General features: G+C 36.8%; 1 protein-coding gene and 1 long non-coding RNA gene across 5 annotated transcripts in view; one reads left to right on the forward strand and one right to left on the reverse strand.

The window, feature by feature from the left end:
* Positions 1–3,537, forward strand: part of C13H16orf87 (chromosome 13 C16orf87 homolog) — a 29,244-nt gene extending 25,707 nt beyond the window's left edge. For all 4 annotated transcript variants that reach the window (XR_012005434.1, XR_012005433.1, XM_072772048.1 and 1 more), the window contains one exon: positions 2,496–3,537. Coding sequence is in view for 2 of the 4 variants with exons in the window: in XM_072772048.1 (XP_072628149.1) it covers positions 2,496–2,614 (119 nt within the window). In the remaining 2 variants the exon portion in view is untranslated. The remainder of the gene's footprint in view (positions 1–2,495) is intronic.
* Positions 3,538–8,629: 5,092 nt separating this feature from the next.
* LOC140602495 (uncharacterized) lies at positions 8,630–11,443 on the reverse strand. Its single transcript, XR_012005435.1, has 2 exons — positions 11,306–11,443; positions 8,630–11,081 (listed from the first exon to the last, which is right to left on the reverse strand). It is a non-coding gene; the product is annotated as an uncharacterized lncRNA (long non-coding RNA).
* Positions 11,444–16,574: the final 5,131 nt, after the last annotated feature.

Below are 16,574 nucleotides of genomic sequence, written 5' to 3' on the forward strand. Positions count from 1 at the left end.
TTATAAAGATTTGCAGAAATGAAACACTAACAGGTTTATTGAAAGAATCAGTTGTACCAGAATGTAGAGAAATAAAAAAGAGATGAAAGGGATGCCTGGGTGACTCAGTTGGTTAAAACACATCCAACTCTTGATTTCAGCTCAGGTCATGATCTCAGGGTTGTGAGATTGAGCCGCATGTGGGGCTCTGCATTGAGTGTGGGAGCCTGCTTTTCTCTTTCTTTCTCTCTCTCTCTCTCTCTCAAAAAAAAAAAAAAAAGGAAAGGGAAAAGAGATGAAAAAATAGAATGGGAAAGATAAGAAATTTAAATGAGAAATTTAAGGTTCAACATCTATAAATTATTGATGTTCTAAAAAAAAGAACTGAGAAGATGGAGGAGAAGGATGTCATTGATGAAATAATTCAAGAAAATTTTCCAAACCTGAAGGACATTGAGTTTCCACATTGAAATGGCCCACCAAATTCCGAGACCAGTGGATGTTTAAAAGTAGAGATTATGCCAAAGCATATCATCACAAATCCTATCTTTTTGATTAAAGGAAAACTCCTTCAAGGGCTCAGGGGAAAAAGAGCGAGAAAAGAATCAAAGTGGTACTTGGAATTAATGCAGTGAAATACTACCCACCAAGGAACACACTACTTATATATGAACAGCTTCAATGAATTTTAAAAACATGCTGAAGGAAAGAAGCTAGACACAAAACAGTTCATGCTATATGATGCCATTTATATGAAGTCCATGAACAGGCAAATGACTCTGTGGTGATAGAATCAGAACAGTAGTTGCTGGTGAGGTGGAGAGGTACTGACTGGAAAGAAGCATGAGGAATTTCCTGTATCTTGATTGTGATGTGGGTTATACACATGTATATTTTGTCAGAACTCATCCAATTGTACATTAAGATGTGTGTATTACACTGTATGTGAATTTAGCAATAATTTTTAAAATAACTGTGAAAAAAATTATTGGCTTTTTTTTAAAAAAACGTGGCACCATTAGTTGGAAGATAATTTTTTGCCTTCATACTTGGATCTCCATGAATCTTAGTCAATCATACTATGCGTTAGCATGAAGGTAGACTAAAGACACTTTCTAACTAACATTCAGGGTCTCAAAAAATTTGCTACCTATACTCCCTTTCTCAGGAAACTACTGCAAGATACATGGCATCAAAAGAAGAAGTAAACCAAAAAGAAGTATTCTGAGATCCTGGACACAGGGTTCAACTCAATAGAAAGATGTTTATATCCAGCATGATGTTGAAGAGCAATCTCAGTGATAATTGTGTAGCAGGTCTAGAAAGCAACCATTTTAGGTTGGAGCAGAAGACTTGGAGAGATTTCAAGAAGATAAAATAGATATAATACCTAGTATGTGTAAGCATTCTGGAAGATCTATGCAACTTGGAGAGAGTTTGGGTTCAATTAGTAATGAAAACTAAACAGATGGAAAAAAAAATCTCTTCAGGGAAAAAACAATGCAGGAAAAGTGAAATCATTTACATAGTTGGAATAATGTAAACATTGAATATTGATCTCACCAAAATTGTGATATAACGTAATGGGAAGACGAGATAGGAAGAGTATATTAGGGGGTAAGAAATAGAAAACAATAAAATTATAACTTTCTGTGGTGGGAGGTCAATTAATGCCTAAAACCAAGAAATAGCATCACATAAAAATGTTGCTTAGAGAGGTAAAAACAAGAAACAACTGAGAAAAAGTAGTTGCATTTGGGGAGTGAGAGGTGTTGGGTGGCGGGGAGGACTTCTGTATTACAATTTGACTCTACTTAGATATGTGTTTAACTTTGATTAAAAAGTCAAAACAAAACAGACAAAAGTACAATCATAGAAGAACCCCCCCCAAAAAAAAAAAGAAATTGGCAAGAAAAAAAAAAGAATTTGGCAGATTGTGCGCAAAGATATTTATTGTGATTTCTGCTGGCTTATAACATAGTATAGGTGTTTTTTTTATCCTTTTTTGTTTTTCTGTACTTTTCAATTTTCTACCATGAACTTGGACTACATTTGTAATCAGGAGGGGAAAAAATAGAATTAAATGTTGGTTATTCTTATTTTGTATAGCAGGGCTAAGGTAAAGAAGTTAATATATTCATAAAGGCATATTGGTAGGGGGGTTAAGGGGACCATCTTTAGGGTGAGAAAATTTGAGACAGTGAGCTCACTCATCCTAGTGAAGAGAAAGAAATATTTGAGACTTACAGAAATGATGTAGATATTATAGACTGTATATATATATATACACACAGACACACACACATATATAGTTTCCATTTAGTTCATGGCATTTCAGTAACTCCTTTATGTAATTTTGAAAAAATTTTAGTTTTAGTAGGATGATACTATATAACATTTCATGTATGTTGTTAGTATTGTGTATATTTATTATCATCTAAAGAAATAATTGAAAGCTTCATGTATTTTTTTTTAATTACCTCATTTACATTAGCTTTCTCTTTTTCTTTTAACAGAGAAACAGGAAAAGGAAATTGACATCTATGCTAACCTCTCTGATGAAAAGGCTTTCGTGTTTTCAGTCGCCTTGGCAGAAATAAATAGAAAAATTATCAATCAAAGACTTATTCTCTGATACTTGTCTGCAAGTGTGTTGCAACTGTCTTCAGGATTACATCAGCAAACTCTCAAACAGTTGAGGACTCTCAGGAGCATGCTGACTGCATCAATAAGGGCCATTGATTGTTTTTTTTTTTTTTTCCCCCTGTCATTTAGCCTGTGCCACACTTTGGTAGCAAAGCTGTAGGCTGGGACTGTTCTGGGATTTCCTTGTTTACCAAGGAGTATTGTCAGTGTTTTGTGTTTGGGATATAAGTAAATATATTTACCAAAAACAAAAAAAAAATAAAAAACAATGGATGGCTGTTAAAGGATAAAGGTGTAGAGGTGGGAGTGGAAGAATGAAAACGAGGGAAATAAAATGCTTGATAGTTTTCAGGTTTGCCACCAGAGATGCAATATTTTAAGTACTTTGAGAAAGAGTGACTTTTAAGAATATTATATTTCAGATTTTCAGCACTAACAGATTGCATATATACAGTTCATTTACTTTTAATAAATTGGCAATTGATATTTTATTGAATGGGGAATTAATATAAACTGTAAATTTTGTCTTAAATTGATTTTTTTCTTGGCCTTTATTTTTATGACTTAAGGTATGAGTTATATTTTGGGAGATACTTTCTAGACATTTGGGAAGTTTGGGTGCTATATGAAGAAAAACATTTAAGGGGATATATCATACTTCAGATATAAACATCTTGTTTTCTTGAATGTAATTTATTTATTGGTTTAAAATACCTTTTCTGCTCTCAAGATGGTGCCTGTTAACCTAAACATAAAATATATTTATTACATACAAAATATTTCTTAGATAGCCACTTTTAAGTAGTAATGTTTTATCTGAATGGATGTTCATTTATACATCCTGATAATTATTTAAATTGTTACTTAACCTCACTCTGGAAAAAAATAAATAAACCTTAATATTGAAACCAATAGATTAATACTGTGGTATAAGTTTTTGTTCTATGAAGTTTATGAAATATATTTAAATTCTTAATTTTTTCTAGTGATAAATGGTAACTTTATAGTTGATTTATTTTATACTAAATGCTTTTGCATTTTGGCATATCAATTTAATATTCAAACTTGACAGTAACTTCCCTTATTTCAGGTACCCTTGATCCCCACCCCAGTGTCCGAATCTGATTGAAAGTCCAGAAAAAAAAAAGAAAGTCCAGAAGCCTTACTTATTAGGGAAGGTAGCCATCAGTTAGATTTAGCCTTAAGAGAATTTTCCTTTCAGTTTCAGTAGTGCTCTTGGCCTTATCCTGCTCTCCCATCACCTCTCAAAATCAAAAAATGGGTCACCTGGATGGCTCAGTAGGTTGAGTGTCTGCCTTTTGCTCAGGTCATTATCTCGGGGTCCTGTGATCAAGTACCTCATCAGGCTCTGCTCAGCGAGGAGTCTGCTTCTCACTCTCCCCGTCCCTCTGCTTTGAAACCTCGCTCTGTCAAATAAATTAATTAAATCTTAAAAGCGGGTTGGGGGAGGAGTGCAGCCTGGGTGGCTCAGAGGTTTAGCACCCCCTTCAGCCCAGGGCGTGATCCTGGAGACCCGGGATCGAGTCCCACATCGGGCTCCCTGCATGGAGCCTGCTTCTCCCTCTGCCTCTGTCTCTGCCTCTCTCTCTCTCTCTCTCTCTCAAATAAATAAAATTTTTTTAAAAAGATGATCATTTTTTCCTACTTTATTTAAATGGTAGCCAGCAGAGGGAGCTTAAAGGGTACTCTAGGTAGGAAGTAGAATTTTTCTAAGAATTTCTTTACAACCCCAGTATTGACCTGTAGGTACTACTAAATTGTCTTCTGTGCGTTTTAAAGCCCAGTAACAAAGTTTATTCCTAAGCATGCTAATGTGATTTGATATTTGAAATACAAGAACACTATCTTCATTTTGACAAGAAAATATAAAAGTAATGAACATCTAAAAATGATTTGAATATGTCCTCAGAAAAAGGAAGAACAGCTTATGGAATAGGCATCTTTTTAAAAGAATATTGGGCAGCCCTGGTGGCTCAGCGGTTTAGCGCCACCTTCAGCCCAGGGCCTGATCCTGGAGTCCTGGGATCGAGTCCCACATTGGGCTCCCTGCATGGAGCCTGCTTCTCCCTCTGCCTGTGTGTGTGTATGTGTGTGAGTGTGTCTCGTGAGTAATGGATAAAATCTTTAAAAATGTATAAATAGGGATCCCTGGGTGGCTCAGCAGTTTAGAGCCTGCCTTCAGCCCAGGGCGTGATCCTAGAGTCCCGGGAGCCTGCTTCTCTCTCTGCCTCTATCTGTGTGTGTGTGTGTGTCTGTGAATAAAATCTTAATCATTCAATCTGAAGACCCTTAGAGGAAAGTCATGTTAAAATAATCATGGATACAATAAGGAAGGAGACTGGTGACTAGGCTGGAGCTTGCCATTTAAAGAAGTAATTTATTTCAGATGCTCATGATGTTAAATTGTTGGCTTATTGAAAAAGTTCCTTGGCAGAGGGGCAAATTCGGTTTCCCCTGTTTGTGATATAACAGGAAAACAGGAAGTTTGTCTAAAAATATTCTCTGATATGTTTATAAGCTATCTCATTATAAAGCTGAATTTGTTGAATGTTGTAATGGTCTTGGAGTATATTACTTGTCATTCATTGGTGTTAAACCTCTCTTCTGAGCAGATGTCCTAAGAGCATAATTATGGTAATTTAATTACATAATCCAAAATTTGTTCTGCTCTAATACCTATAAATGATATGATTATTCACAATGCCCTTAAATGGTTCCATAATTAGATTAGGTCTGTTGAAGATAAGTTCATTCTTAAATGTGAACAAAATTAAGTAAAAGGTATTTGGGAGTTGTTAGGCTAAACTATACAAATAGGTGTTTACCTCCCTACCCAATCCTATATTCCAAAAAATTTTGGGGGAGGCACTTAAGTTTCTGAGATTTGATTTTTTTTTTTTTTTTGAAAACATGAATATGGGCAGAGAAGGCTTAGGTTATGTTCAATGTAAGGTATGTAAAATTAAAAGTAAGGAAACACTGCAAATTATTTCTTCTGTAGCAGTCAGTTGAAATGATCAAACATCTTGAGACAATTTATATCACGAAAAAGTGTAAAATTACAAAGGACTTAAAAATGTAGCCAGAGTAAATTCACATATCTTGAAGTTTCAAAAGTACTTTAAAAAATAAAGCTCGGGGATCCCTGGGTGGCTCAGTGGTTTAGCGCCTGCCTTCAGCCCAGGGTGTGATCCTGGAGTCCCAGGATTGAGTCCCACATCGGGCTCCCTGCATGGAGCCTGCTTCTCCCTCTGCTGTGTCTCTGCCTCTCTTTCTCTCTGTCTGTCTCTCTGTCATGAATAAATAAAAATTAAAAAAAAAAAAGACTCAACATGTCAGGACATCTGTGGTGTTTCCTAAAAGTAACGTGTTTTTTTCTAAGAATTCAAATTGAAAAGTGTTTGACTTTTCACAAATCAAATTGCATTTGATTCTCTAATTCTGACCAAAAATATCTTAGTAATAATTATTAAATAAATAATAATAAAGTAATCTCATTTTTACTTTCAACCTGCATATGTTTATCCTTTAAATAAATTTAGAGAAATTAAGTCCTTTGCAAACCTCATATGAAAGTATTGATCAGATTTGTTTGATTCTGCATACAAAATATTCTCTAGATTGATTTTTTTTTATTTATTTGAGAGAGAGAATATAAGTGGGAGGGAGTGTCAGAGGGAGAAGCAGACTCCTCACTGACCTCCTCACGCAGGTCCCCATTCCAGGACCCTGGGATCATGACCTGAGCCAAAGGCAGATGCTTAACTAACCGCCACCCAGGTGCCCCTCCAGATAGAATTCTTTTTATTTATTTATTTATTTATTTATTTATTTATTTATTTATTTATTTATGATAGTCACAGAGAGAGAGAGAGAGAGAGGCAGAGACACAGGCAGAGGGAGAAGCAGGCTCCATGCACCGGGAGCCCGATGTGGGACTCGATCCTGGGTCTCCAGGATCACGCCCTGGGCCAAAGGCAGGCACCAAAGCGCTGCGCCACCCAGGGATCCCCAGATAGAATTCTTAAACTTTTTATGTTTAGCTGTTTTTTTTCTCATCTATGACTACTGTTATTATAAGGCTTGTATTTTACATTTGGAGATCTATATACATGTACACCTATTTAATTTTTTCTAGTTACTCTTTTGTGCTATTTTAATCCACTTATTTTCTTAGTAGTGTTCATTGCTCAAAGATTACAACTATAGTGATGAGAATCCTAACATACAAAGCAAACTCTCTGGAATGAAACGTATGAGACATAAGAGAGGCTCTAGGCTGGACTAGAATGATTCTTTCTACCACTGTCAAAATCTTCCTTTTTTATTATTAAGGAATCTTTTATCCTCTTATTGTTGAGAGAATGTCTGCCCCTCTCCCTAATGTTTTTATTTTTTTACCTTATTGCACTGGTGAGGACCTTAATACAATGTTGAAAAAGAATGTTGAGAAGAGGAAGATCCTTGCCTTGATTCCAGTCGTGGGGGAAACAGTCTTACGCCGTTAAGTATGATGTTAATTAACTATAGGTTTTTGTGTTGTAGAATACCTCTTATTAAACTGAGGAAAATACCTTCTGATTTGCCGGGAATTTTTATTATGAACATTTGTTGAATTTTGTCAGATGGTTTTTTTCAGGTAAATTGATTTTTTTTTTCTCTTTTAGAATGTTAATATGGTAGGTCACATTGACTGATTTTTGATTATTGAAGCCAGCCTTGGATTTCTGATATAAATGTTACTTGGTTGTATTGTATTATTATTTTTATATACTGATGAATTCAACTTGAGTTAAGATTTTACTGAGGATTTTCATGCCTATGTTCCTAAGGTATATTGAACCTAGTGTTTTTGTATTTTTATCTGGTTTTGTAATTAGATGATCCTGGCTTCATATAATGATTTGAAAAATATTCCATCTTTTTCTACTTTCTTGAAGAAATTGTATAGACTTAATGTTATTCTTTAAATGTTTGGTAGAAGTTGGCATTGAAGTCATCACAGCCTAGACGTGTATTTCAAAAGGATTTTACTAGGAATTATATTTACTTAATCGATATTGAATAATTTCAGTTTTCTCTTTGGAATTTTGGTAGTTTGGTCAATTTCATCGAAGTTATGGAATTTTTATGTGTAAAATTCCTTGTGGTAGTCTCTATGTTTTGGGGATCAGCAATAGTCATCTTTTTTAAAAAACCATTTTATTTATTTGAGAGATAGAGAGCAGGGAGAGGGGCGGGGGAGAAGCCGACCCCCTGCTGAGCAGAGAGCCTATCGCGGTGACTGGATCCCAGGATGCTGGGCAGACACCCAACTGACTGAGCCACCCAAGGCGCCCCTTTTCCTTCATTTCTGACACCAATCATGGGGCTTTTTGTCTAAACTAGAGTCTCTTTTTTTTAAGATTTTATTTATTTATTCACGAGAGACACAGAGAGAGAGAGACAGGCAGAGACACAGGCAGAGGGAGAAGCAGGCTCCATGCAGGGAGCCCAACGTGGGACTCAATCCCGGGACCCCAGGATCATGCCCTAGGCTGAAGGCGGCGCTAAACTGCTGAGCCACCCAGGCTGCCCTAAACTAGAGTTTCTTAATTGTGTTCTTTTTTAAAGAAACAGCTTGCAGTAAAGTTTCAATAATTTTTACTTTTTATGATTTCCTCCCTTTTGCTTGCTTTGTTTATTTTTTTCCTCTTTTTCTGGTTTCTTATGGTGGAAGCGTAGATTGTTGATTTGAGACTTTTCTAACAAAAGCATTTTTTTTAAAAGATTTTATTTATTTATTCATGAGAGACACAGAGAGAGAGAGAGAGAGAGGCGGAGACACAGGCAGAGGGAGAAGCAGGCTCCAAGCAGGGATCCCAATGTGGAACTCGATCCCGGGTCCCCAGGATCACACCCTGGGCTGCAGGCTGGCGCTAAAGCACTGCACAACCGGGGCTGCCCTAACAAAAGCATTTAATGCTATAAGTTGTCACACAAGTATTGTTAAATTTTTATTGTTCAATTCAGAATTGTTTCTAATATTGTTTGATATTTCTTCCATTTCTAAACTTTTGGAGGCTTTTCTAGTTATTTTGCAGTTGTTGATTTTCAGATTCATCATCAAAACATATTTTGTATGATTTCAGTTCTTTTAAAATGTTAGAGTTTGTTAGGAGATAAGATCTGGTCTGTTTGCCAAGTGTTCCATGTATACTTGAAAAGAGTTTGGATTCTCCTGGTATTGTTCAGTTCTGTCTTTGCTGATTTTCTACTGGTGTCATTACTGAAAAAGCAATGTTGAAATCTCCAGCTTTGATAATGGATCTATTCTTCCTTTTTTAGGACTGTTGGTTTTTGAAGCTCTGTTGTTTGGTACATAAATATCTAGGATTATTTTCTTTTGATTAGTTTTTGTATGGTAAGTCTTTTCTATTTTATTTTTTTAAGATTTTATTTATTTATTTGAGAAAGCACAAGCAGGGAGCAGGGCAAAAGGAGAGAGAGAGGCAGACTCACTTCACCTCAGCGGAAGGCAGCTGGTTGACCCAGCTGAGCCACCCAGGCATCCCATCTGTCATTTTACTTTTAACCTATCTTTGTCATTACATTAGAAATGACTTTCTTATGGAGAGCATATAGTGATCCACGCCTTAATTTTTCTGATAATCTCAATATTTTACTTGGTTTATTTAGACTATGTGCATTTATATATTGGATTAGAACTGCCATTTTATTATTTTCTGTATGATTTCTCTTCTACATTTTTCCATTTCTCTTTTCCTGCCCTCTTTTGGATTTCTTGAGCATTTTTTTTAGTATTTTATCTGTTGTGGTTTTTTTACTGTATCTCTTTGTCTAGTTTTTTACTTTTTTTAAGGGATTACCCTAAATGTACTTAAACTTTTACAGTATACTTAAAATCAGTATTTTACCAATTCAAGTGGAATGTAGGTATCTTATCACCATTTACATCCCTTTATAGTTGTCTTATAAATTATAAAACCCCTTTGGATGATATAGTATATTTTGTTTATGACTATTGTACATATTTTTAAGAGCTCAAGAGGAAAACAGTCCATTACATATATCTGGATATTTGTTATTTCTGTTGCTCTTTCTTAACACCTGCTGTTCTGAGTTTCCATTGGTATCATATCCTTCCCACCTGGAAAACTACTTTTAACATGTCTTTTAGAGCTGATCTGCTGATTTCTAATTCTCATAGTTTGCATTCATATGAAAATGTCTTTATTTTACTTTAATACATGAAAGATATTTTTAGAGGATATAAAATTCTAGGTTGACATTTCTTTTCTTACAACACATTAAAAATTCCCACTTCCTTCTGACCTCCGTGACTTTTGATGAGAAATATGCAACCATTCAAATAATTTTTTCATCCTATGAAACATTTTCTCTGGCTGCTTTCAGGAATCTTTGTCCTTTTTATTAATTTGATTATGATATGTTTGGGTGAGCTTTCTTTGAATTTTTCATTTGGGGTTTTCTGAGGTTCTTGAATGTATAAGTACATATCTTTCCACAACTACATAAAATTTTCAGCTATTCATATTTTTGCTATTCCACCTCCTTTCTCCTCTCTGACTCAGACTCCAATGATATTAGACGGTTTGGTATTGTCTCACAGATCCCAAGGCCTCTCCTCAGTTATTTTTTTTAACCCCTCTTCTGTTCATATTGGATGGTTTCTATTGACCTATCTCAAGTTCACTGACCCCTTTTATCTCCATTCTGAGTTCATCCAGTGAATTTTTTATTTTTGTATTCTTTATTCCTAAAATTGCCATTTGATCTTTCTTTATATTCCTTTTCTGAAACTATCTTTCCATTTGCTTCAGAAATGTTCACCTTTAGTGTCTGGTTATAATAGCTGCCTTAACATCTTTCTCTGGTTATTCTAAAATTTGTGTCACGTCATGATTGGTTTTTGTTGATTGTGGAGTTGAAATTTTCTTAGTTCTTTGTATGCTAAATAATTTTGGATTTCATCTTTGACTTTTCAGATATTGTGTATGAATCTCTGGGTAACTAAGGATAATAGTCAGCCAAGTTAGGTTCAGGCTGCATGTTTTGATGTGCTTCCATGACCTATGGTTCCAGTATCAGTTCAGTTTCTAAGTGATTGCAGCACTACTTGGATCACTGCTGCATGTGTATTACTCAGTGGTAAATTAGACCTGGACAATAGTTCTTCCCGGTAGCTCACTTCTCAGAACTTGTGCTATATATATAGGGTCAGACCCATTGTATGTACAGCTCAGAGGTAACTTGAATAATTCAAACAACTGTGGGATCACACTCTTCATCTTGCTACTTTTTATAGAGTCCTTGACACTTTCTGGCTCCTTGGAGCCTCCCTTCCCAGTCCTTCATCTAAAGAGCTGAGACTTTAGTTTCTTCCTTCTGCTGTACACTTCCTGTGACTGCATCTGTGGTGAGAAGGTAACGAGACAGAAGGAAGAAAATCAATGGAGATTTGCCCACACTCTTGGGATCATAGCTCTTTTGGTCAAAGAGAAGGGATCTATTCACTCTGAATCCTCTGAGATTTAAGTGCCTTACCAGATACGGTTGCTATGGTATATCATCTGGGACCTGGAATGGCGAAGAAGTAAGAAAAGAAGAAGGAGGTGGGGGAAGAGCTGTGACCCACCCTCTGATCTTCAGGAGCCCTCTTTCCCACTCTTCAGTCAGAAAGGGAGGGTTTCTCTTGGCTCCTTCAGAGCATACTTCTGTGTTTCTGGCTGCCTTTGGGTCCAAGCTGTGTAGTAACTGAAGAATTATGAAGTCGTTGCCAGTTCTGTGGAATTTAGAACATAGGTCTGCTTTCCTAATTTGTCTGCTACTACCATTTATATTTTAGAGTTTTGAGGATCCAATCCATGCGTTTTGTCTAGGATTTAAAGTTACATTCAGTGGGAGAGGCAGGTGTGTACTTAACTCTATCTGCCTTGGAATTAGGACCTCACAGTTTTTGTATTTAAATAGGATCATATGCCACTGCTTACAATATGTTTTAGAGTTCTTCCTGTGTCTCATAAGGTCCTTTACTTTGGAACTTTATGGAGATAATATTTTGTTGAGTTAATCAGACTCCTCCATAAATGATAAATGGAGTTTACATATGCACAGATAAATACAGCTAAAAGATAATATAGTAGATTCAGGAACCACTTTCCAATTTTTTCTTCACCAAGGAATTAATGATAATTTTTTATTGTGGTGAAAAGTCTTGTTCTGGCCTACTCTTCAGTCAGAAATAGAGGACCTCTATTCTATAACTAATGCAGGCTTTTCATTCTAGAGTGTTTATTTTGTATGTTAGGATACTCATTACTGTAGTTATGATCTTTGAGCAATGGGCAGAATTGTTGCCCTCCAACGTGCTTTGCAGAATGGTAGCTATGTGATGCTGCGTCTCTAGCCTGAGTGTTCCTGCATTCCTTTGGTGACTGTGCTACGGCCGTGGTCTTCAACCTGGGAAATAAAAACACTTTCCAAGTGGATGCACAGGTCCTGACAATTTTTAAATATTTTTTGAGATAAAATTGATTTATCCTACAATCCACCCAGTTATACTGCACCTTTGGTATGTTATGATAAATTGTGGTAAAATATGCATAACAAAATTTGCATTTTAACTGTTTTTAAGTGTATAATTTAGGGGCATATATTCACAGTGGCATTCATTGCCACTATCTATTTCTAAAACTTTCATCACACAAACTAGGGGTGGTGGAAGGGGAGGTGGGCGGGGGGTGGGGGTGACTGGATGACGGGCACTGAGGGGGGCACTTGACGGGATGAGCACTGGATGTTATTCTATATGTTGGCAAATTGAACATCAATAAAAAATAAATTTATAAGAAAATAAAAAATAAAAAATAAAACTTTCATCATCCCAAATAAAAGTTCGGTAGCTATTAGGCAGTTACTTACCATTCTTCCCCTATCCCCTGGTAAACTGTAATCTACTTTCTGTCTCTACAGATTTGCTTATTCTAGATATTTTATATGAGTGGAATCATATTTGTCTTTTTGTCTCCAACTTATTTCACTTGGCACATTTTTTTCAAGTTGTATCATATATCAGAACTTCATTCCTTTTTATGGTTGAATAGTACTATGTTTTATATATATACTACATTTTCATTTATCCATTTGTTGATAGGTACTTGTGTTCTATCTTCTGGCCATTGTGAAAATGCAGTTTCAGAACATCAACATACGAGTTTATGTTGGAGCCCCTCTTTTAGTTCCTTTGGTTATATACCAAGGAGTGGAATTGTTGGGTCCTATGGTAATTTTATATTTAGCCTTTTGAGGAAGAGCCAAACCTTTTTCCACAATGGTAACCGGCTACACCAGTTTCCATTCCCACCAGCAATGTACATGATTCAATAATTTCTCCACATCCTTACCAATGCTTGTTTTTTGTTTTTGTGTAATTACTACAGCTATCCTAGTAGTGGCATCTTGTGGGGTTTTTTTCATCTTGTAGGGTTTTTTTTTTTTTTTTCATCTTGTAGTTTTGATATGCAGTTGCCTAATGACTGATGATGTTGAACATCTTCATTTGCATATTGACCATTTTCATAGATTTGGAGAGATGTCTGTTCAATACCTTTGCTCATTTCAAATTGAGTTGTCTTTTTGTTGGAGTTCTTTATATCTTCTGCATATCAGGTGATTAGCAAAAATTTCCTCCCAGACTGTAGATTGTTTTTACTTTCTTTCTTTTGTCTTTTTACTTTCCTGATAATGTCCTTGATGCACAGATTTATTTTTTTTCTAGAAATAGAAGATACAATGTTGTGTTGGGTTCAGATGTACAACGTAGTGATTTGATGGTTCCATATATTATTCAGTGTTCACCATAAGTGTAGTCACCATCTCCTACCCTACATTATTACAATATTATTGACTATATTCCCTACTTTTCATTTCCATGACTTATTTATTTTATACCTGGAGGTTTTTACCTCTTTATCTGTTTTGCCCTTTCACTCGCCCACCTGTCCTCTGGCAACCACCAGTTTTCTGTATTCAAGAGTGTTTGTTCATTTGTTTTGTTTGATTCCATGTGTAAGTGAAATCATGTGATCTTTGTCCAAAAGTTTTTAATTTTGATGTTTAGATTATCTATTTTTTGTTACTGTTTGTGTTTGGTGTCTCTACAAACCCATTGCCAAATCTAAGGTCATAAAGATTTACCCCTATGTTTTCTTCCAAGTATTTTATGGTTTTAGCTCTTATATTTAGCTTGTTGATCCATTTTCGGTTAGTTTTTGTATGTAGTGTGAGGTAGGAGTCTAACATTGTTTTGCATGTGGATATCTAGTTGTCCTGGCACCGTCTATTGAAGGGACTATTCTTTCCCCCACTGAATGAACTTGGCACATGGGTTGAATAGGATGAATGGGTTTATTTGGGGGCTCTCAATTCTATTCCATTGATCTATATGTCTTAGGTCTATCCCAGTACAACCCTGTTTTGGGTACTGTAGCCTTGTAAGTTTTGAAACCAGTATGAGTATGAAGTATGAGTCTTCCAACGTTGTTGGAATTTTGAATAAGGATTGTGCTGAATTTGTAGAGAGGTTTGAGTAGTGTTGACATTTTAACAACAGTTAGTATCCCTATCCATGAACACAAGTTGTCTTCCCATTTATTTAGGTTTTCTTTAATTCCTTTCAGCCATGTTTTATTCAGTGTATGTCTTCTATCTCCTTGGTTAAATTTAAACCCAGATATTTTATTCTTTCAGATTCTACTACAAATGGGATTACTTTTTAAATTTCCTTTTCATATTATTTATTACTAGTGTATAGAAACATAACTGATTTTTGTACCCTATAATTTTGCTGAATTTGTCTGTTAGCAATGGTAGCTTCCTTGTGGATTCTTTAGGATTTCCTATGTATAGGACCATGTCATTGTTAGTAGGGATAGCTTTGCTTCTTTTCAATTTGGATACTCCTTGTCTAGTTGCTTATCTTAGGGAGAAGGCTTTCAGTATTTCACTGAAATTCTCCCCTGCAGGGAGCCCGATGTGGGACTCGATCCTGGGACCGTGGGATCACGTCTTGAGCCAAAGGCAGATGCTCAACCGCTGAGTCACCCAGTGTCCCAGTAAGAGGTCTTTAATGTGAGGCTTTATATTAATCAGGTTAGGAGTTGGGCTGTGGTTATTGTTCACTGTAGTTGTGGGTGCCAGAAGCTTCAAACTCCTTGTTGTCCATGGTTTTACCTCTGCCATTAATTTCCCAGAGAAGATCTCCTTAATAGAGCCTATACCTTGTTCTTTCAGCTGTAACCCAGTGTTGTACTGGTGAGAAGGTGTGGGGAAGGGGAAACACTCTTTAATCTTTTGATTACATTTCAGTCTTTTAGTGGCAGGACTATATTCCTGGGCTGTCACCTTCCCAAGTGTTTCTTGGCTTTTATTTGCCCCCTAACTCTCTTCTGTGAGACAGGAAGGCTAGAGAGGGCAGGAGTTAGATAAATGTCCTTCCTTCTAGGTAGATAAGACTCTGGAACGGCTTTTCCTGTAGAGAGTAGGTTTTGATATGGAGAACGATCTGGGTGGATTTCAAGATGGTTATTTTTTCCTCTCCTCCTGCCAGATCTATGATCTTTTTTTCTTGGTTCTTAACCTTGAGAGCCTGGTAGGAGTCTTTGGAATGAATACACATAAAAACGTGTCCCTCTCCCTCCTCACCAAGACTTCAATCCCAGGAGTTTCTCACTTTCACACTCACCCATACAGCTTCCAGCATCCAGAATTATCGTATAAGTGTTCTGTTTATGGCTTCAGGGGTTTCTGCTCAACGTAAACAGATCATTACATGATTCTCTGTATTTGCATATCTCTCCAGCTTTTAGGGCGGCAATTTGTCCCTCAACCTCAATTCTCCAACCATCCCAAGAAAGTCATTGCTTTTTCAGTTTCTTCAGCTCTTGTAAGGATGGGAGTGATGATCTCCAAGCTCTTTATAGGTCAGAAACCTGATTATGGTCTTTATCACATCTATGAAACACCTTCATAGCAATACCCAGATTCATATCTGAATAACTAGGGATTGTAGCTTAGTCAATGGACACACAGAGCATGGTCTACCCCCTTGGTAGCTTGCTACCCTTATACACCTCAAGCTATGCTTAATCTCAAATAAAGGCAATAACAAAGTTACTTCTGCCTAACATGATACTGATGTGGAGCCTTCTAGTGCACGGTCAAGAAAGAATTCTTGGGAAAAAAAAAAGAATTCTTGAGATGTTTATAGTGCAGCTTAGTAAGTTTTTTTAAGTAGCGTGGGGACAGGACCTATAGCTGCACTTTTTGCTATGTGAGGCTGGTGGTTATATACTTAGTAATCAAAGGGAAGTGGGACATGCAGGGAGTATCAGATTATAAAAATTTCTTCCAATTTCTTTGAATTACTGCTCAGAAAACTACTCTTGCAAGATTCATCGGGTGCATATTGTAGAGGCTGCTTTTAGGCAAACAGGCTTGAGTGATGGAATGTGCAGAGGGCCCACAGTGACCCCCTGGCTGAATACAGACAGGTCCGTAAGGTGACCCATATCAAAATATCCATAGGCCCTCACTGACCAGTGGGCTACTTACAATCAGGCACAGTTACCCAAAAAGAGAGAATTCCATACTTCACCAGACCTTCTCGCCTTCCACTGCCTCTTTGCAGACAGCCTCTCCTCTCCTCTCCTCTCCTCTCCTCTCCTCTCCTCTCCTCTCCTCTCCTCTCCTCTCCTCTCCTCTCCTCTCCCCTCCCCTCCCCTCCCCTCCCCTCCCCTCCCCTCCTCTCCCCTCCTCTCCTCCTCTCTCCTCTCCTCCTCTCTCTCCTCTCCCGCACGCTGCCCCCTTGTGGTGCCTTCAGTAAACTTCTATCTCCTTTGTTCTAC

The sequence above is a fragment of the Canis lupus genome, chromosome 13 (assembly GCF_048164855.1).
Source record: "Canis lupus baileyi chromosome 13, mCanLup2.hap1, whole genome shotgun sequence".
NCBI classification, from domain to species: Eukaryota; Metazoa; Chordata; class Mammalia; order Carnivora; family Canidae; genus Canis; species Canis lupus.